At 38.8% G+C, this 27,862-nt stretch overlaps 1 protein-coding gene across 1 annotated transcript in view; it reads right to left on the bottom strand.

The window, feature by feature from the left end:
• The window catches only part of SDAD1 (SDA1 domain containing 1), a 30,763-nt gene extending 12,495 nt beyond the window's left edge, over nt 1-18,268 (bottom strand). The window contains exons 1-12 of the mRNA XM_079767260.1: nt 18,053-18,268; nt 15,526-15,630; nt 14,690-14,788; nt 11,792-11,902; nt 10,304-10,375; nt 10,125-10,225; nt 8,099-8,156; nt 7,166-7,240; nt 4,405-4,506; nt 3,786-3,855; nt 2,464-2,567; nt 885-942 (exon numbers count right to left, since the gene is read on the bottom strand). Coding sequence (XP_079623386.1) covers nt 885-942; nt 2,464-2,567; nt 3,786-3,855; nt 4,405-4,506; nt 7,166-7,240; nt 8,099-8,156; nt 10,125-10,225; nt 10,304-10,375; nt 11,792-11,902; nt 14,690-14,788; nt 15,526-15,630; nt 18,053-18,142 — 1,045 coding nt within the window. The 5' untranslated portion in view covers nt 18,143-18,268. The remainder of the gene's footprint in view (nt 1-884; nt 943-2,463; nt 2,568-3,785; nt 3,856-4,404; nt 4,507-7,165; nt 7,241-8,098; nt 8,157-10,124; nt 10,226-10,303; nt 10,376-11,791; nt 11,903-14,689; nt 14,789-15,525; nt 15,631-18,052) is intronic.
• Nucleotides 18,269-27,862: the final 9,594 nt, after the last annotated feature.

The raw sequence follows: 27,862 nt of genomic DNA, 5'->3' as shown, positions 1-27,862 counted from the left end.
CCGGTGGCACTGTCGGGATCATGCCAGTGGCACCAGCGGCGGCGCTGGTCTGTCAATGTCTGGCCCATTCTCTGGAGATCAGACCTGCAGGACTACTGAGGGAGTGAGTGGCTGCCAGTAGGCTGGTGGGTCATCGGGATGGGTCCGTCAGCTGAGTGGCACTCCTGCTGTGGGAGCGCACTGACCACCAGAGGGTAGCTCCTTCATTGAGCACCTGCCCCCTGGTGGTCAGTACTCGTCATAGCAACTGGTCGTCCGATCCTCCAGTCATTCAGTCATTTGGTCGTTCAGTCATTCGGTCACTTAGGCTTTTATATAGAGAGAGAATCTAAAATAGAACCTGTCCCACCACCCCCTACTGTCCTTATTTTGCTTCCTCTTTCCTTAAAACTCTTATTTTCACCTGGGCATATACAGGATCTGAGTACTTTATTCCATTGTGACCACCCTAAGTTTCAAGGAAGAAATTGGCTATATTGTGCTAATGTTATACTTTTGAAGGAGCTACTCAAAATGGTGTGCAATATAAACTTATGAACTATTTCTAGAATTTTCCATTTAATTATTTTTTTTTGGACCACGGGTAACTGAAACTGTGAAAAGCAAAACTGCCGATGGTGGAAGACTACTTTAAAAAAAGACTTGCTTTAAGAATTTATTCCTCTATCCACCCCCACCACCCATAATTGTTTTTTAAAGTTGATGAGCAGAACAATTAACCCAGGGAAGATTCTGGAAAGAAAACCTAAGAGTTTCTCTCCCCTTCTCTGAAACAGAACACATTTCACTCCTCACTCTTTATCTTTACAAATTATAGAAGAAAAAATTATGGAACTTATTTTAACCCCTAGACCACCAAAGGAACATGTGAGTGGGTGACTTACCTCTTTGGTGGGGCTGCAGAAACCTTTGCACAAAGGGGTAGAAGTTGAAAAGAAAAAGCTGTGGGGGGAAAATGCAAACTTTAAAACTTCTGTAACTAAAGCTAAACTATAGGTTCACTTTTCCAAATCCAATTATATCACTAAATTCAAATCTAAATAGCATCTAGTATAATCCAATCACCAAAAATGCCACAATTCTGGTTTTATTATTAGATACCAGACCAACCACTTTGGAGGAATTACTCTGAGCTCTATTTTAGAGAATAAACACTACCACTCTGGAGTATACCTAATCAAGGTGACATGGGTCCAGTTATTAAAGCAATTGCCATTTTAAAAATTGATTTTAGAGAAAGGGAGAGGAGGAGAGAGGGAGGGAGAAAGAAAAACATCAATGTGAGAAACATGCATTGGTTGCCTCCCATCTGGGGTTGAACCAACAACCTGGGTATGTGCCCTGACCAGAAATCAAACCTTCCACCTTTTGGTGTACAGGACAATGCTCCAACCAACTGAGCCACACCGGCCAGGGTAAGCAACTGCAATTTTTTACTTTAAGAAGAGGAAATTTGGAGATGGACTAGTCTTTATCAAAGTTCATCATGTGAAAATAAATTAATTTTTTTCTATTTTAGCCACAGAACAAAACCATGGCCAGAAAACAGGGAAGGCTTGTATTCAATATAAAGATGGATGTCCAATTGTATTCAGTTGTGAAACTCTGTATTTCCATCAACCATGCTTAAATTACAAATCACTTTTGGTTCAAACTCAAATTCAGGTAGGACATAAAATTACCACACAAATATATCAAGAATTGACTTGGTAATCCTGCCTTAAGTCTGCAGACCATAGAGAAAAATAAATTTATTCACTAAAGTTGTTGTTTTTCTTAGAGAAAGAGAATGAGTGCTTTCATTTTTAAGTTGATCTATGTCTATATTGTTTAATTTTCAATAAATAAGCCAAACCTGTTTTACTTTTTTAATTAAAAATTTTTTTGAAGAAAGCAACATATTCAATGATTTTCAGAATAGTGGCACTAATCACAAGAGCAAAATGATGGGGAACAACCTCAATGGTCATTTCTTCATGGCCTAAATTTTTGGGAATCTGTTCTACAATGCCATTTGGTCCAAGAATATGTGTGAAGTTTCCATACGTATATACCAGGCATCCTCAAACTACAGCCCGCGGGCCACATGCGAGTGTTTTAGCCATTTTGTTTCTTTACTTCAAAATAAGATATGTGCAGTGTGCATAGGAATTTGTTCATAGTTCTTTTTAAACTATAGTCCGGCCCTCCAACGGTCTGAGGGACAGTGAACTGGCCCCCTGTTTAAAAAGTTTGAGGACGCCTAGTATATACCATATACCGTATATATACATTATATCACCACGGAGCTCTTGCAGTCTAATTTAATGTAAAAGGTTTTATTCTTCTCTAAATTGTATGAATTTAAATGTTTTGGGGGGTATAAATTAAGCCACTCTTCTACCTTAGAGGCTTTTTTTTTTTTTTTTTAGCAAGAATAATTCTATTTCCAATATCCACCAAGAGAAACAATGTAATTCAAACCTCGTGAATTCCCACCAATCTGGAAATGAGGTTCATAAGCATCATCTTCACTTCAAACCTCTCCTTAGAGCTCTCTAGCTGCTTTAGTAGTTTTTCTGCAAAATCTAAAAGAAAGTATCAGAAAAGTACATTATGGGTCCATGGTCTGTACATTATCTTACAGATGTAGAGAAAGTTAGATCAGCGACTCTGGTATGGCTGTACCTGAAATCACTCTGCTGAACCAGGATGGTAAAAATAGCAGTATGACAGAAGGTGAAAAGATTCACACACAGGTCAATACAGCTTCAATAATGCCCCAAGTTATGTCTTAAGGACACTCAAGGTTTTTAGCATTAACATGCTGAGTGACTGTTTAATAGGTGCTCCATTTAACAGTTGTTCTTCAACTTCAGTTTCTCAACATGTGGTCCACAGAGCACCAGCAGCTGGTCCACATGGTAGTTTCTTAGAAATACAGAATCTCAGGTCCCAACCCACACCTACTGAATCAATCTGCACTTTAACAGGGTCCCCAGGTGATTCTATATGCACCTTCAAGTTTGAGAAACACTGATCTAGAGGAGGAGCCAGCAAACACTACTGTACAGAGCATTTAAAAGCCCCAATGTTGCCCAGCCAGTGTGGTTCAATGGTTGAGCATTGACCTATGAACCAGGAGATCTCAGTTTGATTCCTGGTCACGGCATATGCCCAGGTTGCAGGCTCAATCCCCAGTGTGGGGTGTGTAGGAGGCAACCAATAAATGATTCTCTCTCAACACTGATGTTTCTGTCTCTCTCTCCTTCTCCCTTCCTCTATGAAATTAATACTAATTAAAAAAATAAAATAAAAGCCTCAATGTCCAACTGCACCCAATACCAACTAATCAAGTCTGTGGGGGATAATAGGACCCAACTACCAGTATAGTTTACAAATTCTCTAAGTGAGTCCAATTTGCATTCCAGTTTGAGAACTGGTGTTATAGAATATGGTTTCTCAAACTTTAGGTTTCCACAGATCAGTTTTTTTTAAAAAGGACAAAAGATCATCAATTTTTCATTTGGTCAAGCATAATGTCTGTCCTACCATTATTGTGTTAAAATAAAAATTTCAGAGAGAGCTGTTCTTCCATGTTTTTCTTATTTTGCTATGACTGAGAATCACTATTTCAGAACATAAACTAGTAACAGCTACCACCAACTAGTAACAATTAAGTATTTACTGATTGTATATTAAGCCCCGAGGAGAGATCTTATATTCCCAGGTAACTCTGAAGGTAGGAAACTAACTAGGCAGAGATCAGGCCAATACAAGAAATTGTTAAGTCATAATTATAGTACCTTGAGGATCATGAATCAAGTGAATAGCTGAAAAGTTAAACACCTCTGGTTTTTTCTTCTTCTTTTGTTTCTGAAACAAAGGAAAAGGAAAAACATTTACCTTCTGAGTTACAGTAATGAGGCCCTTGGGGTTAAATGTGCTAATGTGCTAAAAGCTGTCATCAAGTCCACCACACTATTTAAAAAGAAGACAAAAATCTTTCATAAAAAGAGTATAGATGGTTTTTGTCTTTTAAGATTCACTGGTAAAACTTAAAGGAATTTGGCAATATAAAAATTAACCACATAAAGGCCAAATTAATGATTTTCAGAATAATCATTACAAAATATAAAATGTACTTTATTCGTGTACTCTTGAGATGATATGCCTACCAAAGATATACTAATACAAGTCATCTCAATCAGAACAAGTGAAAAGTAAATTTAATCTAATTTATTCAAGTCACAGATTTTGCTAGAGCTGAAAATTAAATTCATCCCAAATTAGTGCTTAAAAACTCATTACACATTTCTAAGTCTTTCAGAAATGTGCTTTATTTCAAGTTCTTAAAAGCTTTTGCTAAAAACCTTTTCTACATTCTAATGATTCCTACCCTCATTTCCCAGGTACAAATCTCACCTTGAGCACTTTCATAGCCTTTTCCAACCTTTTCTTGTGCTTGGAGCTTTTCTTCCCTGTGGCATATTGCACTAGCAGGTCTCTTGCTGTTGGTCCTTCATCCTAAATAAAAACCTACTTTGTAAAACTGTAAATAAGGAAAGTCTGCATAGAAGCTAAGAGTAATCCTTTCAACCACTTCTTTGTACTTATTACACTCTTTGAACACAGCCATTAAAAATGAACAGAATTTCTAAAATTCAATAAAAAATATTTCCCATGTGCACAAACAGGCATAAACAAAGAATTTGACTGCAGCACTGATTTTTACCTTTGTATTTTCTTTTTTTTAATATCAATATTTTAAAAATGTATCTTTATTGTTGAAAGTATTACAGATGTCCCTCTTTTTCCCCATTGACCTCCTCCACCCCCCGTACCTCTCCCCTGCCCAGACTTCATCACACTATTGTCTGTGTCCATGGTTTATGCATATAAATTTTTTGGTTAATCTCTCCCCACCCACCCCTGCCTTCCCTCTGAGATTCATCAGTCTGTTCCATGCTTCTATGTCTCTGGATCTATTTTGTTCATCAGTTGATTTTGTTCATTAGATTCCACATATGAGATCATGTGATACTTGTCTTTCTTTAGCTTATTTTACTTAGCATAATACTCTCCAGGTCCCTCTATGCTGTCTCAAAGCATAAGAGATCCTTCTTTTTTAATTTTCCTTTTAATTTTTATTTTCCTTTTAATTTTTATTGAAGTATAATATATTGACAGACTGCAACTTTGCTCTAATTTGAAAAATGAACTGGAAACAAATATTTATGAACAGGAAAATGTTTAAACTATAATACATTCATATTCAGAAATATGATGTGGAGGTTAAAAGCATATGGCAGAGAGGAACAAAATAGAAACAGAGGAATGGATATATGGAACAGACTGATAAAGGCCAGAGGAGAAGGGGGTGGAGGTGGAGGTGGAGGTGGGGGAGACTGGAAAGAAGGTGAAGAGATTAGCCAAAGAACATATATGCATAACCCACAGACACAGACAGTATGGGATGGGGGGAGGTGGGGGCAAAGGGAAGGGGGAAATAGAGGACCTCTGTAATAATGTCAACAATTAAAAAAAAAAAAAGCATAGGGTAGATTTACATGTACTAACAGAACTAACAGAATAAGCTCTAAATGCATTGGTACATAGTATATATCGACACAAAGAAAGCAATCTGCAGAATAATATGTATATTATTTACATATATTTTATTTTTTTTTTTAAATACATTTTATTAATTTTTTACAGAGAGGAAGGGAGAGGGACAGAGAGCTAGAAACATCGATGAGAGAGAAACATCGACCAGCTGCCTCCTGCACACCCCCTACTGGGGATGTGCCCGCAACCAAGGTACATGCCCTTGACCGGAATCGAACCTGGGACCTTTCAGTCCGCAGACCGACGCTCTATCCATTGAGTCAAATTGGTTTGGCATTATTTACATATATTTTAAAAACCTTCTGTGGCCCGGCTGGCATAGCTCAGTGGTTGAACATCAACCTATGAACCAGGAGGTCACGGTTTGATTTTCGGTCAGGGCACATGCGTGGATTGCAGGCTCAATCCCCAGTGTGAGGTGTATAAGAGGCAGCTGATCAATGATTCTCTCTCATCATTGATGTTTCTATCTCTCTATCCATCTCCCTTCCTCTCTGAAATAAATAAAAAATATTAAAAAATAAAATTAAAAAATAAAAACCTACTGCGCATATAAGACAATCATATACACACCTACATATGTAACTGCAAGGTGAAACAAAATGGTTATCTGTGAAGAAGGGATGGGGAAGTGGAAATAAGACAGGGTCAAGCAAATTTCTATTTTATCTATAGTATCTGAAACTTTTTACAATAAAAATGTATTACTCATACACTAATAAGATAACATGAATTTCAAGATATTATTATATACTAGAGGCCCGGTGCACGAAACTCGCGCACGAGTAGGGTCCCTAGGCCTGGCTGGCTTCCTCCCTCCCTTCCTCCCTCCCTCCCTCCCTCCCTCCTTCCCTTCCTTCTTTCCTTTTGTGCCACTCCCTGGTGGTCAGCGCACATCATAGCAAGCAGTCGAATTCCCAGTCGGCAGAATTTGCATATTAGCCTTTTATTATATAGGATTATATAGGATTCCAGTATTCTTATAAAAATGCTAAAATGGGAAGTGAAATTTTTTCTCCTTTTAAATTTAATTAAAAGTACTTTTTAATTAATAAAATTTCATAACATCATATATCTTGATTTTTCCTTTTAAAGATGCCAGGATATTATTCCTCTCCATTCCCCCACTTTGAAGTTCTATGATGTCGATGCTCACCTCAAAAATGTATAGGCAGCAATTTTCATTCTAAGTTTATATAGTGAAGTATAGTAACTGCTTTAGAACTAATAACAAGGGTGAATGAATCTAAGTTTTATTAGTTACTTAACCAATCTTACGGAAGTTAAGTGACAAACTCTAAACTATAAAATCTCCTCATGGCAGAACTCAATAAAGGATAAAGGTAACATTAAGTTCCTTTCTAACGTAAGCAGTCATGGATTTTTACCATTTTCCCTGAGAGCAATAATGAAATCTCATAAGCTGTAAAATTCAGAAGCATCTATGTTAACCCTTTGCACTAGCTTGCTTTTTTCTCGATTCCTTTATTCTACTCGGGATTTAATGCTAACCGTGTCGAGTCACACTCGACATCCGAGTGCAAAAGGTTAAACTAACCTCTGATTCTGAGTCACTGTCCTGCTTTTCCTCTTCATCTTTCCCAAGGAAGAATGTTAAAGCAGCAACTAATATCTAAAGACCAATCAGAACAAAAAATTACTCATCCCACCTTACAACAAAGAATAAATACTTCTGTCTACTCTTTATATAAGTGTACACAAAAGGATCTAAAGAAAAAATTAAAAATAATGGGATTTGGGCTCATTTTCTCAATTAAAACAAGCTTTTATAACATTACTTGTCCAAAAATGTATAATTAAAAAAATCTTAGATAAAAACATCTAGGCTCTACATAGTTATCCTTCAAGTAGACTGTCAAGAATTTCCATGCCATGGCTGGGTGGCTCAGTTGGTTAGAGCCTCATCCTGATACCTGTCAGTTGTGGGTTTGATTCTTGGTCAGGGCACATACAAGAATCAACCAATGAATGCATAAATATGTGGAACAACAAATCAATGTGTCTCTCCCTAAAAATAAAAAAAAATCAATTAAAAAAAATTTCTACTTCCCCCTACAAATAAGTGACATTACAGTCCTTTTAATAGAAAGTCAAACATATCCTTAAATATCTTTCAGCTGTGTCTGAGCCCAATAAAATAGTCAACAATTATAGGAAAAACATAAAATCAACTATTGTTTAATACACAGCATTTTAAAACACTCATGATATGTAGAATTGTGCACCTGAAACCATTATAATTAACCAGTGTGATCCCAATAAATTCAATAAAAAGGGGGAAAACCCTTCATGATAATTTTGTTTGACTCCTCTAAAGCACAGGTTGATGAACCAGGAAATGGCGTATACACAGAGCACCAGTAAAATAAACTACAGACTCCCTCTTCCTCATATACCATTCTCCGTCACTCTCTGTGGAGAAGCAGACCACTCACAGACAGTGCCTTCACACAGCCATACAGGTGCTCACCTTGGTGACCTTAGAGAAACACGCAGTTGTTATCACATTGACAGTTTTGGCATCATTCCTGGGGGAAGACAAATGAATGTTATAAAGTAAGTTTTCATTCTATTGTATTTGTCAGCACAGACAATGCCACAAAATAAATAATATAATAAATATTTCTGACATGTTAGAATTCATAGATATAATAATTTTAAAAAGTTATAAGTTGCTGGTCAACCACAGTTTGATTACTTAATTTAATACTAATTAAATTTAAGCTCAGTCTTACTTCAGAAAATTACGCAGTCATTAAGACGCACTGATGGCCCTGGCTGGGTAGCTCAGTTGGTTAGAGCGTCATCCCGATACACCAAGATTGCGAGTTGGATCCCTGGGCAGGGCACATACATCAAGCATGTCAAACTCGTGGCCCACGGGCCACATGCAGCCCACAATGCATATTTTGGCAGCCCAGCCAATATAACGGCATGTAAGAAACGTTTAATAAAAATTTCGTAACTTAATTTTTACAATATCCTGTCATACATAATTATTAATAACAAACTACAACATTCGCTACTGACTGATTACTATAATCGCATTGCATTCATTTCCCTTATGCGCCTTATGCACAGACGCACCATTTTTCTCCACTAATACTAGCAGCAAATATTTTAGCAGCCAACTGCCATGTTATTAGTCTTGGACTGACTTGATTGGTTTGCGCAACAGGAAATATTTCGCTTTCGGAAAACAAGAAAAATAGGTTTATTTGCATTACGCTTATTAATTTGTATAGTTACTCAATGTCTGGTAAGTTAATGTTCAAGAAAAAAATATTAATTTTTATTAAAATATTCTATTATTTTATGTTAACGATTACTCATTTATTTCAGCCCTTTGTATTCAGCATGTTTCTATTGAAATCAACCTACATTTCTATGAAAATTGAAGCTTTTGTTTGTTTGCAGCCCACATAAACTTAAACCTTGTTTACTTGGCCCGTGTTAGCCTTTGAGTTTGACATACAAGAATCAACTAATGAAAGCATAAAAAGTGGAACAAATCGATGCTTGTCTCTCTTCCCTTTCCTCTCTAAAAAACCCCCCAAAAAACAAAAAGATGCCCTTCGGAAAATTTTAATGGTATAGGAGCCTATTGAAGAGAAGTGAAACAAATAAAAATCTATTAATATAGCAACATTCTAACAGTAAAAATTCATGCTAAAGACAGGAGGAATTATAAATTATTAACAGTGATTGTCTCTGGGTGGTGAGACTATCAATAATATTTTAAAAAGACTTTTCTGGCCTGACTGGTTTGGCTCAGTGGATGGAGCGTCAGCCTGCGGACTGAGGGGTCCTGGGTTCGATTCCGGTCAAGGGCATGTACCTTGGTTTTGGGCACATCCCCAGTAGGAGGTGTGCAGGAGACAGCTAATCGATGTTTCTCTCTCATCGATGTTTCTAACTCTCCATCCTTCTCCCTTCCTCTCTGTAAAAAATCAATAATAATAATAAAAAAAAACTTTTCTGGCTTCTTCAAATTTTCTGTTGCAATGAATATTACTACTTTTATAGTACGTAAATAAATAAATAAATAAATAAGAAAAGCAAAAGACATGAGTTGGCGGCACTATACCAACAAACCAAAGTTCATAAAACATGACATTTTACAAAAATAGGATAAATTGACTTGAAAACTGCCAGAGTGGCAAAGTAGAAAGAGCACAGATTTCAGAGTCAAGACAAATCTGGGCTTGAATTTTAGCTCTTCCCTTTATTAGTTACTAAACTTAAACTCTATGAACTTTAGCGTCAATACCTATCAAATGTGAATAATTCCAGACAAGCTGCATTACTTTGTTTTGAAGGGAGAACAATGTAATATAAGGTGTATGTGCTCAACAAATGGTATCCAGTGTTGATGCCTCTGCATTTTTACTTCCATTCTTACTCAAGATCAAGAAAAATAATTGTGCATGTGCTCTGTAGTAATTACAAATAAACCAAAGATTCTATTTCTCAAGCGACAAATACATATATATTACCAGATGTTTCTTCTGTAGAGTTCAATCATCACATCCAAGGATATCTTAGCTGCAGTTGCATTGCTGTCTCTTAGAATGGTGTACATGAAATTCTGCAACACCTAAAGAAAAAGAGGAGAAAGAAGCTTTAATATACTGATGGTACAATGCTGCAACATGGAAAACAAAAGGATACTTACTACATTCACTTTATTGTTCTTGTGTTTTGCATTTATATTCTTGATATCAGTCACAATGTGCGTGTATAAAGTCTGAGGAAAAGAAACAAAAACATATATACAAATATTAACCAACATTTCAAACTTTGCTTAATTTGGAGATAAGTACAAATGTACAAGAGGATTTAATATTATCTACTTTACATTTTATCACAAAAAGACCAAAAACAAAATAAAAAGCAGCAGCTAAAATGCAAAAGGAAAACTGCCCTGAAAAGGTTAATTATGGAGTTACCATATAACCCAATAATTCCACTCTGAAATAGTCAAAAAGTGAAAACAACCCAAATGTCCAATAACCTATGAATGTGGTATAATCATACAATGGAATAGTATTTGGCAACAAAAAAGAATGAAGAAATACTGATATATGCTACAACATGGATAAACCTTGAAAACTTTATGCTAAGAAGCCGGACACAAAAAGCTATATACTGTATGAGTCCGTTTATATGAAATATCCAGAGTAGGCAAATTTATAATGACCAAAAATAGATGGGTGGCTGCCTAGGGATTGGGAGAGATGGGAAGATGGGGAATGATTGCTAATGGGAATGGGATTTCTTTTGAGGGTGATAAAAATGTTCTAAAATTGATTGTTGTGATACTTGCAAACTCTGTGAGTATACTAAAAACCACTGAATTGTACATTTAAATGGATAAATTGTGTATGAATTATATCTCCATAAATTGCTATTTTAAAAAAAGAAAAGTTGCTCCATTTTCTGAGCCCCTAACTTCATGCAAGATCATATTGGCAATACATGTATCACTGGTGCCCAAAACATGTTCCTATAAACAACTTTTATCCCACAAGTTAGACCAAGAAGTACAATTGCTAAAATCAAATGGTGGCAGTCTCTAAACACTTTGAAAATGTGAACTTAAATTTTTTTTGCTTAAATTTCTTTTATAAACCTTCAGCTTCTGATTTTATATAAGCAAATTCAAAGTCATAGGAAAACAGTAATAACAAAAAAAGTTACTAGTTTCTTGGGGGCTGAGGTTGGGGCAGTTATAGCTATGAGTGTCCAGTCCATGCTCTGATTTAGTTAGTCAGTACAGTGCAGCGAAAAGGACTTGGGTTCTGAGCCAGACTGCCTGGGTTTATATTCTTGCCCCACCACTCAGAATCTGTGTGACTCTGGGCATGTTACTCTACCTCAACCTTTTCATCTGTAAAATACTACTACTACTAAATCCTATATCATTAAACGAGTAAACAAATAAATATTTAAAAGCTCTGAGAATGGTACCTGGCAAAAAGTAAGCATTCAATAAATATTTAACTATTACCACCATATTGCAGCAAAAAATGGTCGATTTTTTTCCTATTAAAATTATTCTTAACTATATCCAATAATGTGAAGCATCAAAACTTCACTCTACAAGTTTTATGTTACTACAAGGGAAAATGAGATATATGAAAAAAGCAATTTTGCTCTTTACCTTTCGCAGAAGCTTATCATGGCAACGCAGAAGTTCAAAGAAGAGTTCTAGTAAACTTGATGGATTGATGAGATTCTTATTTCTCAGCAAGATCAAAGCTTTGCAAAATGTCTCAGGAAGGAAAAGAAAATATACTATAAGATAATGATTAAGTTAAGAAAATGAAGCATGTATATCACAAAAGAGCCTCTTAATCAGGCATCAGAACAGAGTCTCTGCCCTCATGGGCCTTACACACTGGGGAGTATAGCAAAGAGAGGACAGACAAGCAAGTAAGCACATAAACAGGAGTATCTCAGATAATAAATGTCACAAAGGAAGTAAAACAAGGTGATATAATTTATACATTGTGGCTACTTTACACAGGGAGGTCAGCATCTGACAAAACCCCAGTAATCAATGAATCCACAAAGATAAGAAAGGTGGGTTAACAATAATAACATAATACACTAAACTGGAATAATCAATCTGAATTTGTGACCTTACAAGGCATTCTTTTTGAAGTATTGTTAGTACTACAACAAGTTGTAGTACTCTTGCTTACCACCAACTTTTATGAGTACGCTTATCACTCAAAATTTTTCCTCTAATTCTCTTCTCCATTCGATGGAACAAATAATCCTTGGAGAATAGCTGACTATAAGTCTCGAGGCAGGACAAACAGTAAGAAAGGGTTTGGAACTATTTCTGCCAGAATGCAAGGATGCTTTAAAAACATCATGGGTATTGCTGAAAGAAGAAGCTCCCACCCGACAGGTGGTGACAGTGTGAAGGTGGCCATCACAATAGCCAATTAAAAAGAGGATCGTCCTGGCTGGTTTGGCTCAGTGGATAGAGTGTTGGCCGGCGGATTGGAGGTCCCAGGTTCGATTCCAGTCAAGGGCTTATGCCCAGGTTTCAGGCTCCATCCCCAGTGGGGGGTGTGCAGGAGGCAGCCAATCAATGATTCTCTTTCATCATTGATGTTTTCAGCTCTCTCTCCCTCTCCCTTCTTCTCTGAAATCAATAAAAATACATTAAAAAAAATAAAAAAGAGGATCCATCAGTATGTTCTAAATGATTCTTCTAAAAAGAAATGCTAATTACAGATTCAATCCCTTCTTTCCTAGCAAAGAGAAATTTTAATTAGTGTTTTAAAAACCTACTAATCATCATAAAATACTATAAAGAAACATACACACACATTTGTTTATTTAATAACTAGAGGCCTGGTGCACGAATTCGTGCATGGGTGGAGTCCAGCCGGCCCACCCCAATGAGGGCGGGGGTGGGGGGGTGGAGGGGCCACAGGCAGTTGGCTGGCCGGCCCCACCCCCTGGTCGAACTCCCGGTCAAGGGGACAATTTGCATATTAGCCTTTTATTATATAGGATGCTTGCAGACCAGTTTGGTTTGGTACCACACAAAACTTAAAGAAAGAAAACCTAATTACTTGGAAAGACACTGAGTCTCCATGCTCAAAATCTCAAATCTGTACAACCCAGAGGAACTTGAAAAGCTCCATGACATAAGTAAAAGGCTTCTGACTTAATGGTTGGAGTTTGAAGCCTCCTGGGCTGTGCTGTCAGGTCCTATAACCCTAAGGGTTAACCAGTTGACAACCCTAAACCTGCAACCCTGGTTTGTCTGAAATGACAATCTTTTCTGTTTGGGCCTAATCAAATTAATAAAATCTTAGAGAAGTATAAACAGAGTTAAATATATGGACTTAACATTTTTATAAATTTTTGTATAAGATATCAATGTTTTGTGATCATAATATTTATGTAAGTTCTACTTGCTGTAAAGGAGTTTGGAAAGCTGATGTATACAATTTTAAAATGCCTAACGTTGAGTTCCCTAGAAGTAGAGCCCGATTCATCACAGTGGTTTGTCTAGAAGGGAAGTAAGGCAGCAAAATAAGGCAGAGAAAAGCTGAGCAAGGATGTGTCCCTGGCTGAGACTAGCTCTAGTCAGATCACAAGCCCTGGAGTACAAACTGCAACAGAGAGTGGGACCCACCTTGAGGGACAGGGTCAAGGTTTTATACCACTGGGTTGGTCAGGTACCAGCTGTGAGCTGCAAGGTCAACCTCTCAGGTACTAGGTCTCCCATTTAGCTGACAACAATGCTCCAGAGAACAGGCAGCTGAGGGCCATTAGGTAGGGGAAATGGATGCACTGGCTTGATAAAGGGGATCTTGGCCAGGACCCAATGTCAACCACTAGAGTAACAATATTTAAATGTTCAAACTGGCTATTTAATGGATAAATTTGTTAAATTAAGCATTTCACAAACCATAAGTTGAAATTAAAGTTCTTCAGACATATGAGATTTGAATGACTAGAAGGAATCACCTATTCAAGAGGGAAAAGAACATCCTGGGAGGGTTAGCATGCTGAAAGATCAGAAAGAATATAACTGAAGAGACAATGAGATTATAGACACACACACACACACACACACACACACACACACACACACGCATGCACGCACATACAAGCAGGAAGCAGATCATGTAAGAACTTACAGGCTACGATAATACGTTTGAGTTTTATCTATAATAATAAAAGCATAATATGCTAATTAGACTGGACGTCCTTCTGGATGTCCTTCCTTCCTTCCTTCCTTCCAAAGCCACAGCAGGCGGGGGCTGAGGCAGAGGCCCCCCGGCCATGGTGGTGGTGGTGGTGGTGGTGGCAGCAGGCGGGGGTCGGGGCCAAAGCCCTTGCACGAATTTCGTGCATCGGGCCTCTAGTTCTAAGTATAAATAAGCCACAGAAGGATTTTAAGGAAGGGGTGACACATTTTGTTATACAATTTAAAAAGATTTTAGCTGAGAGGCTATTTTCATTTACACACATATTATAAGAATACACACAAAACAGCACAAGTTATCAATCCAAATACTGGCTCTACCATTCGAAGATCTGGATCCAAGACAGTGTGATTGTAGGAAAGAAGATCTTTCACCTCTTGAGGAAAGTTACTTAAATGTTCTGGGTAGCAGTGACCAATCTGTAACAAAACAAAGACTCTTCTGAAGTCTGTCTTTCTCTCCTATAATTCATGTGCATATATTTCAGATTTTCTGCAAAATTCTGCAAAAGGGGAATAAAGGCTATTTCATAGAGGTAGATGGTTCCAAATCATATCCTTTTCTTCTACATGTAAATTTCTCCAACTCCTTTCATATTTCCTTAGTCTTATTAAAATATGTGTGACATGATTTAGAATCTGATTTTATAATGATTTTGAAGAAAACAAATAGTCTGAAAGTTTTGTTCTGGATGGGTTTGTGAAAAGCTCTAGCAAAATCTTCCAACTCACCACACAGAGAAAATAAATTTGCCAAGAGGGAAAATTGCCTGGCCGTGGTAGCTCAATGGTTGAGCCTCGACCTATGAACCAGAAGATCACCATTCGATTTCCGGTCAGGGCACATGCCCAGGTTGTGGGATTGATCCCAGTGTGGGTGTGTGGGAGGCAGCTGATCAATGATTTTCTCTGATCATTGATATTTTTCTCTCTCTACCTCAGCCCTTCCTCTCTGAAATCAATAAAAATAAATATTTAATAAAGTAAAAATTTAAAAAATAATAAAAACAATTTTTTTTTTTTTTTTAAAAAGGGGAAAATTCTTTTAAATGAAGCTTTCATTCCTGAATGGAATAAGGTTGGGTATTACTGGAAAAATATCCTGCAAACTATGTGTAATAACTGGTCTTGGTTTTACACAGAAATTATCTTCTTACCTGTGCCATAAACATCACCAGCTCTGCCAGTTCTTTGCTGGGTTTATTTGGTTGTAATCTGAAAATCTCCACATTGGATTTGTAGTGATTATACTGCTGTAGAAACTGTAGAAAAATAAAATTTAAGTTAGTCACCTTTTATTATATGACTTGCTCAGTACAGAATGAAAAATTATTTAAGTCTTTGATAGTGATATGGAGAAAATGTGGCAAAAGTATGTAGAAACTCCTTACCTGCATTTTCAAAATAAGTGTTGAAAACTTTATGTACATCACAGGTAATCCAAAGATCCCTTCCTTTATCATTAGAAATGTAGGTGGTGTGGTGTAAAGAGTGAAGCCAAGAGGCAAAAACTCAGGTTCTGGCCCTATTCTGACATTTACTATCCAAATGACCCCTATTACATTGTCTGCGCATACAGAGCACTTATATCAGCAGAAAAACACCATGTCAGAAAATGTAAATTATGTATTTCTTATGTACATGAAGCACTCCAGTCAAAATTCCCTCCTTCTTTTAAATACCGATTAAGATTTTATCCTGGAGTTATAGATAGGATGTATTAACAGCCAAAAGCAATAGACACACAGAAATAATGATAATAGCTTCCATTTGTTCATCACTTGCTATATGCCAAGCTCACTGTGTCCATTCTCATTTAATTATGTTTAATCCTAACAACAACCTAACAATGTTGAAACACCAGACATCAATTAGTTCCATGTATCTACTCTTCACCCATAGACCACAGCTTTGAGTGTGTGCGTGAACGAAGAGAGTGAGAGAGCAAGAGACAGACACTATGAGAATGAATATTTCTTAATATTGCAAGCCCTAAATGATTAGTGAACTCCAAATCCATATATCCAATTAATTGTCTGATATATCTGTTTGGATGTCTACCAGACATTTCAAACTTAACATGGTTAAAAAACATACTAACTCTTGATTCCCCAACAAAACTGGTAGGCCTTCAGCTTTCTCCAAGAATAGGACTTAAGATAGAGACCTGCATGCAGCCTCTACATGCTTCAGATAAGACCCTATCTCTCTTGACTCCCTACTGCCATTGACAAGAGTGAGAAGAGTACCCCAGAACTCAGTGTGCTTCCGGCCAGATACTTGTCCCACTTCTTCCCCAATCCCACCCCAGCCCAGCCACCACTATCAAGGCATATTCATACACAACTTTACTTCCTTCAGAATCCTTACTACTCTATGTCTGCCATCTAGAACATAAGTCCAAGAGAAGAAGGCTCTCATATCTGTCTTATTTATCATTGTATCCCCAGTGCCTAGAATTATACTGACACACAGTAAGTATAATACCAGTATGTGTGGATTTGCATATGCCTTCACCAAGTGAATGAAAGAGCAATTCTCTGAAGAATTATGTCTTTCTTACATATTAAAAAGGCTCAGTGATTAATGCTCCCAAGCAACACAATTGCTCAACAGCAGGGTCAGGATTAGTTAGCTCTGAAAACAATGTTCTTAAATACAGCACTGTACAGCTACAGCTATTACTTCATCAATGGTTGTCCTTTACACATCTGAGCGTCTCACCTGTTACTTAAATTTCTTGAATTTGTTTCTTACTCTTTATTTTCCTTGGAAAGGCTTTCTATATATATTGGTGACCTAAACCACTGAAACTGCTATTTGGCAAAAAGCATTCAATTAAATATTTCTAAGTGAAAAGTTGGGGGAGGAGAAAAATGAGAAGAGCAAAAGATGAGTAATTGGGTTAGCCATTGAACAAATTACAATCTAGTGAGGAAGAAGCACCAACAATGGCAGCAGATGCCTAGCAGATGTCTCATTAACGCCCCGCAGACAATGGGTGCCTGAAGAACACATCTGCCAAATTAATATAGTATCAAAATCACCACTTTCAATTTGTCGCTCCTCGGCTCAAACACCCTCAAGGTTCACAATTTGTATGAAATCAGTATACAAAGTCCCTCGCAATCTGAACCTAACCTTAGTTTTTAACCTCATCTTTTTCCGAAGCAAATTCTGATATCCAGGTCATGGCAGCTTCCGATACGACTGAATCCTGATTTAACAAACGATACTAAGCTCCTGTGTCTATCCCTTATACTTGAGAATGTCACCTCCTTCCCAACACAACCTACCGCAGAGCGCGGGCTCTCTCGGGGCAAACAGACGTAGGGTGAAAGCATCCTGAGAAATGACACATGAAGTGTTACCAGTTAATTCAAGTTAGGAGTTTCTGAAAAGGCAGAGAAACCTACAGGAAGTTGGAGGTTGGAAGCGCGCCATCTGTCTCTCTAAAGCAAAATGAGGTATTTAAAGGTCCGTGGCAGCGAGGTCTACAGAGCAGGTAGAAAAATCCGAAGGGACAGATTTCCAAGAGGTGGACAACGAGCCTGAAGGCGTGTCCCTTTCAGGAGCACACGCGGCCAGCCAGGGACCCCAACTCCACGGCACGCCCCCCCCAACCCCACGCGTGTTTCAACCAGGCGCGCCTCGGCCTCCAGCGTCGCCGCGGCGCACTCCCACCTCCTCCACGTAGGCCGGCGGGTCCCGCTTGATCAGGTTCTGTAACTGCGGCAGGTTGCTGGGCAGTTTGTTGTTGTTTCTGCTGGACATTTTGGCTGCTGACGAGCTCCGCGGCGGGCAGTTTTAAAGAAAAAACAAAAAAAACCTACAACGATGACAATCACCACCCGTCCCAGATCCTGCCGGGAATCGTGCTTCAGGGTAGGACCGGAAGCAGCACGTGGGACGCACAGCCAGGAGCTAGACTACGGGAACCTCCGAGGGTCAAATTACTTTCACAGCCTTAACGCCCTGCGGTCGCTTTTTACGACACTTTTATTCCTCGGCCAACCGCTGCTACTATCAATCGTTTCTGAGACTTTATGAAACGCAGAGGTGTTTTTTTTTTTTTTTCTTCACACTCGTTAGTTTATTTCATCATCCCGATACACTTTTATGAAACAGATGAGGATTACTAGTTTGTTTGGTATTTTAATCCCACAGCCTAAAGTTAGAAGCTAAAAATATCCATGGGGAGTAGACAGCACTCCCTTATTTTTTAAGAGGGGGGGGGTAAAAGAGCAACGAGAGGCGTAAATTGGGGCGGGGAGGGGAGGGGGCGGGTTCTGGTATAATTTTAATACGATTTTGTTTTGTTTGACGTTGTTTCATCTCAATGTGACCCCAGTTAAGAGAAAAGGGTGTGATTGGATGAAAGGTTGTATATTGATTACTTAAAAATTAAAATTAATTTGTGCTGAAATGTCAACCACTGTTAGAACATTTGTAAGTACTCTTCAGCCAGAGTTTTAAATTCAGATCCCAGTAATCCCAAGAGAATGCATTTATACAATCTCACAGTGCAAAAATAAGCCTAGTGAATGAATGTATGAGATAGGGTGTTGTTAATACAGCAATACATTTGATCACTCACCCTATGCCAGGCACTGTTGCAAGCATTTCAAGTGTACTAACTCATTTAATCCTCAGAACAGCCCTCTAAAGAAGGTACTATAATTATCTTCACGTTATAGATGAGGAAACAGTCTCAGACAAGTAGACTGCCCAAAGTCAGCTAGTGAGGAAGCTGGGATTTCAATCCAGGCAGTCATGACTGTAACTAGATAAGAAAGAAACAAGTAGCCTGACAGCTGTCAGCTGGTAACAAATTTGGCATTAATAGATGGACAGCAATGTTCCCTTGCTTAAAATAAGCAATTTCACAGAACACCAACTTCAGTCAAGGTCACCTGTGACTGAGCCAAAACCAAGAAACTCGAATCACATCTGAGCACACACAAAATCAAGAACGCTGTGCAAACCAGGATTAGTTTTTCAGTTGCGTTTGGAGAATGGCTATTTATTAATAATTGAATTGAGTATTGTGTAGTTAAAAATGTATGCAATCCATATTTTATTTGAAAAACCATTCATAGATTTAATTTAAAATTCCTGTCAAAATTATAAGCTTATGTACCATGCATATTCATCTTGAGTCACCAAAATGTGACTTGTGAATAAAATACTCAGGCTATGTCACAAGCTTTTATTCACAATCCATATGTCAGGCACTAGGGTAGGTGCTAGGAATACAAAAATAAATAAGGCATGGGCATTTGCCCTCAAGGAAGTCACAGATTAATAAGAGAGATGAACAGATAAATATATTTAAAGTGAATAAACGTGTTTTTATAATAGCTCAGTAGAAGCAATAGAAAGGACTATCAGCCTAGAGGAATCAGACTGTTTCACAGTTTTTGGTAGTATTTGATTGAAATCCCGAAAGATGAGGGAAAGGAAGGCTTTCTAAATAAAGAAAATAGCCTGTATAAAGGTACAAAGTCTTGAAAAAGTCTAGTGGATTTAAGGGATGGCCAGAAGTTTGGTGCGACTAAATGTTGGAAAGGGAGTGTGCAACAGAAAAGATGAGAAAAATGAGTTGGGTGAGGTTATGTAATGTGGGTGATGAAAGGCTTTACATGCTAACCTAAGGAGGGCTAATCTAAGGAGCCCATTTTACCGCAAAACACCATGAAAGCAGGATCTTTTTTTTTTTTTTGATAGATGAAAAAAATCAAGGCTGAGAGTGGCTAACTGAATACAGTCAGCCTCCCATACCCTTGGGTTCCTTATCCTTGGATTCAACCAACTAAAGAGGAAAAATACTTGAAAAAAAGGTTGCATTGTTGTTGACATGTACTATGTAGCTAATTACATATGATGGTTGCATCTGTAGTGACATGTACAGACTTTTTTCTTGTCATCATTCCCTAAGCAATGCTGTATAACAATTTACACTGTGTTAGTTATTATGAATACTAAAGAGATGATTTGAAGTATACAGTAGGATGTGTGTAGGTTCTATGCAAATACTATGCCATTTTACATAAGGGATTTGAATGCCTATGAATTTTGGTATCTGCAGGAGGTCCTGTAACAATCCCCTACAGATACTGAGGGACAACTGTATGTATTTAGAGTGACTAACTGAATATGCATTTTAAAAATTCTAAATAATGGTTATATTATGTGTAATATGATGCACATATGTTTAATGTATATTAGCCAGATCAATGCCATATTCATTTCTATACTTAGTCTTGAGTGGGCAAAGGAAATTTCCATCTTTTTCTGATCCACAAATTATTCTTAACCTGAAGTAAATTATTCTAGAAAAGAAAATATCCTTTGCACCTTTGCACAGGAGACACTATTATAATTGTAAATTCTGAATTCAAATGGATTAAAAATTTCTTTATTGCCCAAACCGGTTTGGCTCAGTGGATAGAGCATTGGCCTGCGGACTCAAGGGTCCCAGGTTCGATTCTGGTCAAGGCCATGTACCTTGGTTTTGGGCACATCTCCAGTAGGGCGTGTGCAAGAGGCAGCTGATCGATTTTTCTCTCTCATCGATGTTTCTAACTCTCTATCCCTCTCTCTTCCTCTCTGTAAAAAATCAATAAAATATATTTTTTAAAATTTTTCTTTATTGAAGGAGCATAGACTAGAGGGATTAATTGTTTATTGTTGGCCTTTCAGCATTCTATTATGAGTTTAATGAGGATTTTGTTTTGTTCACGTCCCTATCCTCTGCATTTGGAGCAACTCATGGCAAATAGTAGGTAATCAGTTAATATTTGTTGAATGAACAATCTTTAGTCTCATCCAATTCTTCAATTGTGTGACTTATTAAAGTAAGAAATTAATATGTCTTAGATATCCACAATGGAAATTTACCTCAAAATCAGTACCTAACTAACATGTGAATTCTAGTTATGGTCTCTCTCACTAGAAACCAGTGATATTGACTATTTTCGGAAAAGCCAGGAATGTGTCAGTACTTTTCTAAAAAAAATACATTGTTTTAAAAAAAACAAACAAACACTTGTTAATGTAGCCACTGGAGGGAGCTCACGCTTCTCTTTTTAACAAGAAAATTACACCAATTTTACAATATGATCTCATACAAACTCATCAGGAAACTGGTGCCAGAAGAAATTTTAGTTCTTTTCAAGGCTAGTTACAATAGGGAAAGAGAACACATAATGTGTATAAATTCCCCATTTGTTTCTTTGCTTGTAAATCATTCTTGCTTGCTTTTCTATTTCTAGAAAATATGGAAGTTGTGGTGAGATGTCCTCAAGGATTCTATTTATTTTAGGAAACAAAAGTGGTGGGAATACCTGGCTCCTCTCCCCTGGAATGTGCTCCTGGTTGTGCTATCCTCAGGGACTTAGTTACAGAAGGAACAGCCTCTCCTCTGTTGTCTGCCCCCAACCTGAGAGACCCACAGGGGTCACTGGGTGATCAGAGAATCTCACCTTCCAGCAGAGGAATGGAGCAGTGTGCGGACCACCGGGATACTATTTGTCATTGCATTTGATAGAGAATAAAGGAAGAACGAAACCCACTTGGAGTCTTCTGATTTCCATCTAATTGTTAACAAAATAATTTAAGCCTAGAGAAGTGGCCTTTTCCCATCCTGGCAGTCCTGAACTAGTTCACATGGCAGTTATTTTAAAGTAAACATACTTAAAGGAGTACAGGCAGCATCATTATAAAAGGTGGGTATCAGGTATCTATTAACCAAAAGCTATGATGTACTGGACAGACCATGAAAGGGGGTAATGTTTGGGGAGAACACTTAGAGAAACATTAGAGATCATAATCTCTCATTCCTCATTTTGCAGATGAAGAAATTGCTACTCAGGTCATAAGACTTGTCAAGGCTTCTCAGCCAGTGAGTGGCAGGACCAGAAACATACCCCAGTCTCTTGATGTCCATCTAAAGGGTTTCTTCCAGTGTTAAAAGTCTGTTTGAGGCTGTATGAAATAATAATAAAGATAATAGCAGCTAACACTTATTGCTCAAAATAAGAAGTCTATCACACGTAATCTGTGTCATTTGGGTTCTCTGAGAAGTAGGCACTGAGAGAGAATCAGATGCACAAGAAGTTTAGTGGAGGTAACCTTTATGAAAATAAAAGTGGAAAAAAGCAGAATTGGGCAAAGATTGCCCCAGACTGTGATGGAGGACTGAGAAAGTCTTAGTGAGCCCAAGGGCGAGCACCTGACTAACGATTGCCCCTCAGAGGAGTCCCGCATTGGGCAGGAATGGTCAGTCCCAGATATTCCTTCTATACTCAGTCATTGGCTGGCGACTGCTTGGATTTGGCCTTGGCTTGAAACCAGTGCAGCAGCTAGAGGGTGTCCTCTAACTGCCCTCCTTGTGGCTGAAAGTAAGTTCTTTGTTGAAGGGTGATCCAAGCAGCACAGCTCCATGGCTGCCACATAACCCAGCGGGCCCCAAAGTTTCTAGCATTCTGGAGTTAATTGCAATACCCCAAAGAACTGGATGCTACACAGCAGTGTTTTAAAGCTGGCATCCCACCACAGGAAATTTCTCACTGGTCTCCTTTGCCTTTGCTCCATTTTTACAGTCCTCCTTCACTGCCTTCTCTTTTTGCTGTTCCAGGATCCCCAACATACTCCCTAACTGCCAGAGGTAATTCCTGTTTCCTTATTATTCAGAGAAATTTAGCAGCTCACTTTCGCAGCTCACTTTTGCTTTAAGTTCCAGTCCATAAAAACTCCTAGCCAGTCTGGCCCTAATCAAAGGCCCCAAACAAGAGACACCTGACCTGGCCCTGGTTGGTTAGCCCAGTTGGTTAGAGCAGTGGTCGGCAAACCGCAGCTCACGAGCCACACGCGGCTCTTTGGCCCCTTGAGTGTGGCTCGGTGTTAGAACCACTTCTTCAAAATAGACTCACCCAGGCCCAAAACCGACTTCTGCGCATGGGCCACGAAATTTCAATCGCACTGCATGTGCGCGCCCGCACGTGGTATTTTGTGGAAAAGCCACACTCAAGGGGCCAAAGAGCCGCATGTGGCTCGCGAGCCGTGGTTTGCCGACCACTGGGTTAGAGCATCGTCCAGAAGGGCCAAGGTTGTGGGTTCCATCACTGGTCAGCCAAGGTTGTGGTTTCAATCCCTGGTCAGGGCACATACAAGAATCAACTAATGAGTACATAAATCAGTGCAACAACAAATCAAGTCCCTTTCCCACTCCCTTTCCCACTCTCTTTCTATAAGAGAGAAAGAGGGGGAGGAGAGAGGGACACACACACACACACACACACACACACACACAGAGAGAGAGAGAGAGAGAGAGAGAGAGAGAGAGAGAGAGAGAGAGAGAGAGAGAGAGTCATTACGGGTATTTCTCATTTTAAGTAACAATGCAGTTCTTTCACTGTATTATGTGGTTGGCTTTGGCATTGTGGAAATAAAGGAATTACTACAGGAATCAGATTTTCCACAGATGATGGAGGATCTCAAGAAGGGAAAGTCTGGGAGGATAGTCAGGTACTGGAGAAAGATTCGTGGATGAAGCCATCAGAAGCACTGGTACAGTTGGACAAATAAGAGCTCATGAGAAAACTTCAAGAAGCCAAGCCTGTCCAGCTGCCAAACTGGGGGCCTGTGGGAAGCTGTAGCTTCTGTGTAACTGCAGCCTCTGTGACTACACTTCCAAGATCTGGTTGGGACCATTGTTGGTTGAGAGGCCAACAGTCTGGAGACAAGGTGAACTCAGAGGAGAGTAAGGGCAAGCTGGGATCCATGGATATACCACGGTGTCTGTCATTCTATCTAATCAAGAGGAATGGCTACTTTTTCACTTCTCTTTTATAAATCTCACACAAGTGTCTCTTTGGCTAACTCTACACTAGAACTACACGGGGAAGGGGATTCTGGGAAACAGAGATCCCAGCTTAACCAAGTTGATATAGCACAACAGGGAACAGTGTAGGCAAAGGCCCTGAGAAGGAAATAAACTCAGTGTGATTGACAGACAGAAAGAAGGTGAGGCTGGGCTCAATAAATGAGGAGAATAGAGGGAGCCTGGTAAGAGAAGCAGGCAGCTCTTAACTCACATATGGCTTGATAGGCTGAAGTATAGTTGATTTAATTCAAAATTGATGGATTTTAAGCAAGGTGGTAGTATTTTGTGAGTTATTCTTTGAGAGGTTCATTCTGGCCCTAGCCAGTTTGGCTCAGTGGATAGAGCATCGGCCTGTGGACTGAAGGGTCCCAGATTCAATTCTGGTCAAGGGCACATGCCCGGGTTGTGGGCTCAATGCCCAGTGTGGGGTAAACAGTGTTTCTATCTCTCCCTCTCCCTTTCTGTCTGAAATAAATAAAAATATATTAGAGAGAGAGAGAGAGAAAGAGAGAGAGAGAGGGAGGGAGGGAGGGGCTCATTCTGGCTGGTATGAAGGTAAGAAAGGAAGATTAAACTTGAAGAAAACGGGCAGCAAGGAAACTACTATGGTAGCCTAAGAAAGAGACAATGATAGCCTGGAGTTTGAGTATAAAAATATCGATATGGAAAACTGGTCAGTCAGCTTTTAATCTCTTCTCCAACATATTGTTTTAGTCCTGGAAGCATCCCCGTGTGTGAGATGTGGAACACCCTTTGTTGCGAGGAAGGTGCGGCAGAAGTAAATAGTCAGAGAAGGTTGGAACTGACACTAAGTACCTCCTCAGCACCAAGATCTATGCTGGGCCTGTTCCTCACAACAGTCCTGAATGAGGACACTGGTACACAGAGAGATTAAGTGGTAGGCTTTTTATTTTATTTTTAATAAGTGGTGGGCTTTTGATCTTACACCAGATGTCTCAGAATCTAGAATCCTATCTTTCAGGTTAAGGCCCTTGTGGGTAGCTATGTCTGCAGCTGCCCAAATGTCACACCTGCCTGGCCTCTCAGTGTACCTCAAATGTACACTGATATTTTTTTTGTCCACGTTCAACCTTCTTAGAGTCCACACTACATACCTCCAGCCCAAATTTTCTGCATTTGTAACTTACCGTATGCTTATTTAGATATCCACCACAGCTACTTATGACTTTATAATATTTAAACACATGTACTTTCAGAATATGTAAAAGGGGACTTTTTTGTTTCCTCGGTGTCTATCTCATTGGGATAGGATTATCCTTCAGAATTAGGAAATAAATTTCATTTCATATAACTCCTATAAGTCAATGTTGTTATAAGGCATTGTTGTCACATTTTCCATAGAAGTTTTTTTTTTTCTGTCCCCAAAGAGCCCTTTAAAGGGCTTCCATTCTTTATCTCCATTATACTTTATCTGAGACGAAAGCAAATAAATAAAGACCTGTGAGAATTACTGTTAAGCATGCAATAGTTGAAGTGTATGTTCAAGACATTAAAAAAATCAAGACTTGTTTTCTGATTAATGGTCCATTTATTGACGCCATCTTTTAACAAAGAAATTATTTCAGAGTATAAGGTATATATGCCAGTACTGCTTTGAACTTAATTATTTGCTTAGAGAGTATACATGTATATGTAAATGATTAATATCCTGCACTTATATGTTATAAAACGTGGTTTCTGGTTATTAGTTATACACTACACTTTACCTGTGAGTTGTGTAGTAAATGGTTCACAAACTCCCCAATTAGGGATCATTTAGATTTTTCAAGGATCTGGAAGGTATGAAAGTAAGAAAGGAAGGAGCTAGAGTTTCATGATTAGATAAGACATTGCTTGGGTGGGATCACCACTGGACAGCACCGAAAATCATCTGTCGGGTAGGAGTAACAAAATTTGGGAAAGAAGACATTTGTTTAAATTCTGGCAAAAGACATCCTGTCCTACACAGTTCACCAAACCTCCTCTGTAAGAGAGTTTCCAAGCCCTGAAGAGGCTACATGAGCACCAGCCTTGTCTCCACTAACAGAATTTGCTGCTCCCTCCAGCTCTTGGTATCTTAATATCACCTTTCTTCGGGAGTCCTGGTGAAATAATCAGTAATCACAATATTTTACCAATTCTGAGAAAAGTTTAATGACGAGGACATTCATATGTACCTAAAATGAGTTTTCAAAAGGATGTTGGCGGCTTTCTTGTCATATCATAGAAAACCGAGGCTTGTCAGGAATTGTACTGAAGAACTTTTTGTATGGGGTGGTGAAGGGTTGGACACTGGTTGATTTCTAAAGCTCCTTGTAAGATTCCCATTGTAAGATTCTGTGATTCTATGTACCCTGTATATTTTATGAAAACAGTTCAGAACTTCCATAAATGTTTAAACATTTCCATCTCATCTGCTCAAGAGGCCAAGTTAACATCCTGTCTTAATAAGACAAGGATGTTGCATCACCCTGGGTGCTTTCAGGGATAATGGCCTGAAGATAATGAGGTTACCAGGGGTTACTCAATATTGAGTCTGGCTATAGTTAGCCAGCTCCTGCTCTGAGCGGATGGCCTGGTTGCCCTCCTACCTGTAACAACTGCAATAAGAAAGTATTCAAAATCTAGTCCCACAGTATGTGAGGCACGGTGGCAGATTCAGGGACATAAACTTGGCCCCTGCCCTTAAGGAGCTGGAGAGATAGAAAAAACACACACAAAAATTAGAAAATAAGTAAGCACTCACCTGTGTGGTGTGGAGCACAAATGAAATAGGGTTTTAAGATAATCTGAGTGTCCAGAAGGTTTTATTTAAGAGGCAGGATTGAATTGAATCCTGGGCAAAGTGAAGATGAGTGGGGTTTTGGGGAAATAATGAGAAGGGAGTAGACCCAAGTCAGCAAGATCATGGCCTGCACAGTAGAGGAGGCAGGCACTGAAATGTGGTAGGACAGTGAGGAACTGGCTTGACTGAGGCCAAGGGGAACAACAGAAACAAAGTGGTCAGCCTGGGCAGGTAAGATGGAATCACATGGCCTCAAAAGTGAGATAGAAGGTTCTGAAAGCTAAGTGCCAGTGTTCTCCAGTGGTGGTTCCCAGAAACAACCAGCATTTACCTCTCAGCTACATTGCATGTGAGGCCTGTAGGTGGATTCAAATACAGATGCTGCTGGCCATGACAGCTTAGTGAGGTCCAGCTCAATTCCAAACTGCTTGGCTTACTAGCAAGCTGACAAGCGGGCACTTGCTGACATGTGCCTCAGAATACGCTCTGAAAACTGCGGGCTGTAGTCTTGGAAGCCGAAGGCTGCTCTCCCAGGCAGCTGTTGTGTGTGAGATGTGATTGCGTGGACATTTGTCCACATGTGGGTGTTACTAAGATCCTGCCCTTAAGCATGATGAAATTCAGCTGGCTGTAGGTGGAAGCCTAAAGACAATTCTTAACATTTGGACTTTAAAAGCCACTTTTTTGTTTCAATTACAATTTCATAATGATGCTTTATAATTTCTAGTCAGAGCAACAAACTTATGGATTAAGGTGCTCGAATTATTTCAGTATAATTAAAAAGATCATTGAAACAGAAAATATTTGTCAGTAAAGTGGTCGA

This window comes from Cnephaeus nilssonii (genome assembly GCF_951640355.1).
Source record: "Cnephaeus nilssonii genome assembly, chromosome: 1".
NCBI lineage: Eukaryota > Metazoa > Chordata > Mammalia > Chiroptera > Vespertilionidae > Cnephaeus > Cnephaeus nilssonii.
The sequence above is the reverse complement of the archived record's forward strand: the minus strand, read 5'-3'. Positions and strand labels throughout refer to the sequence as shown.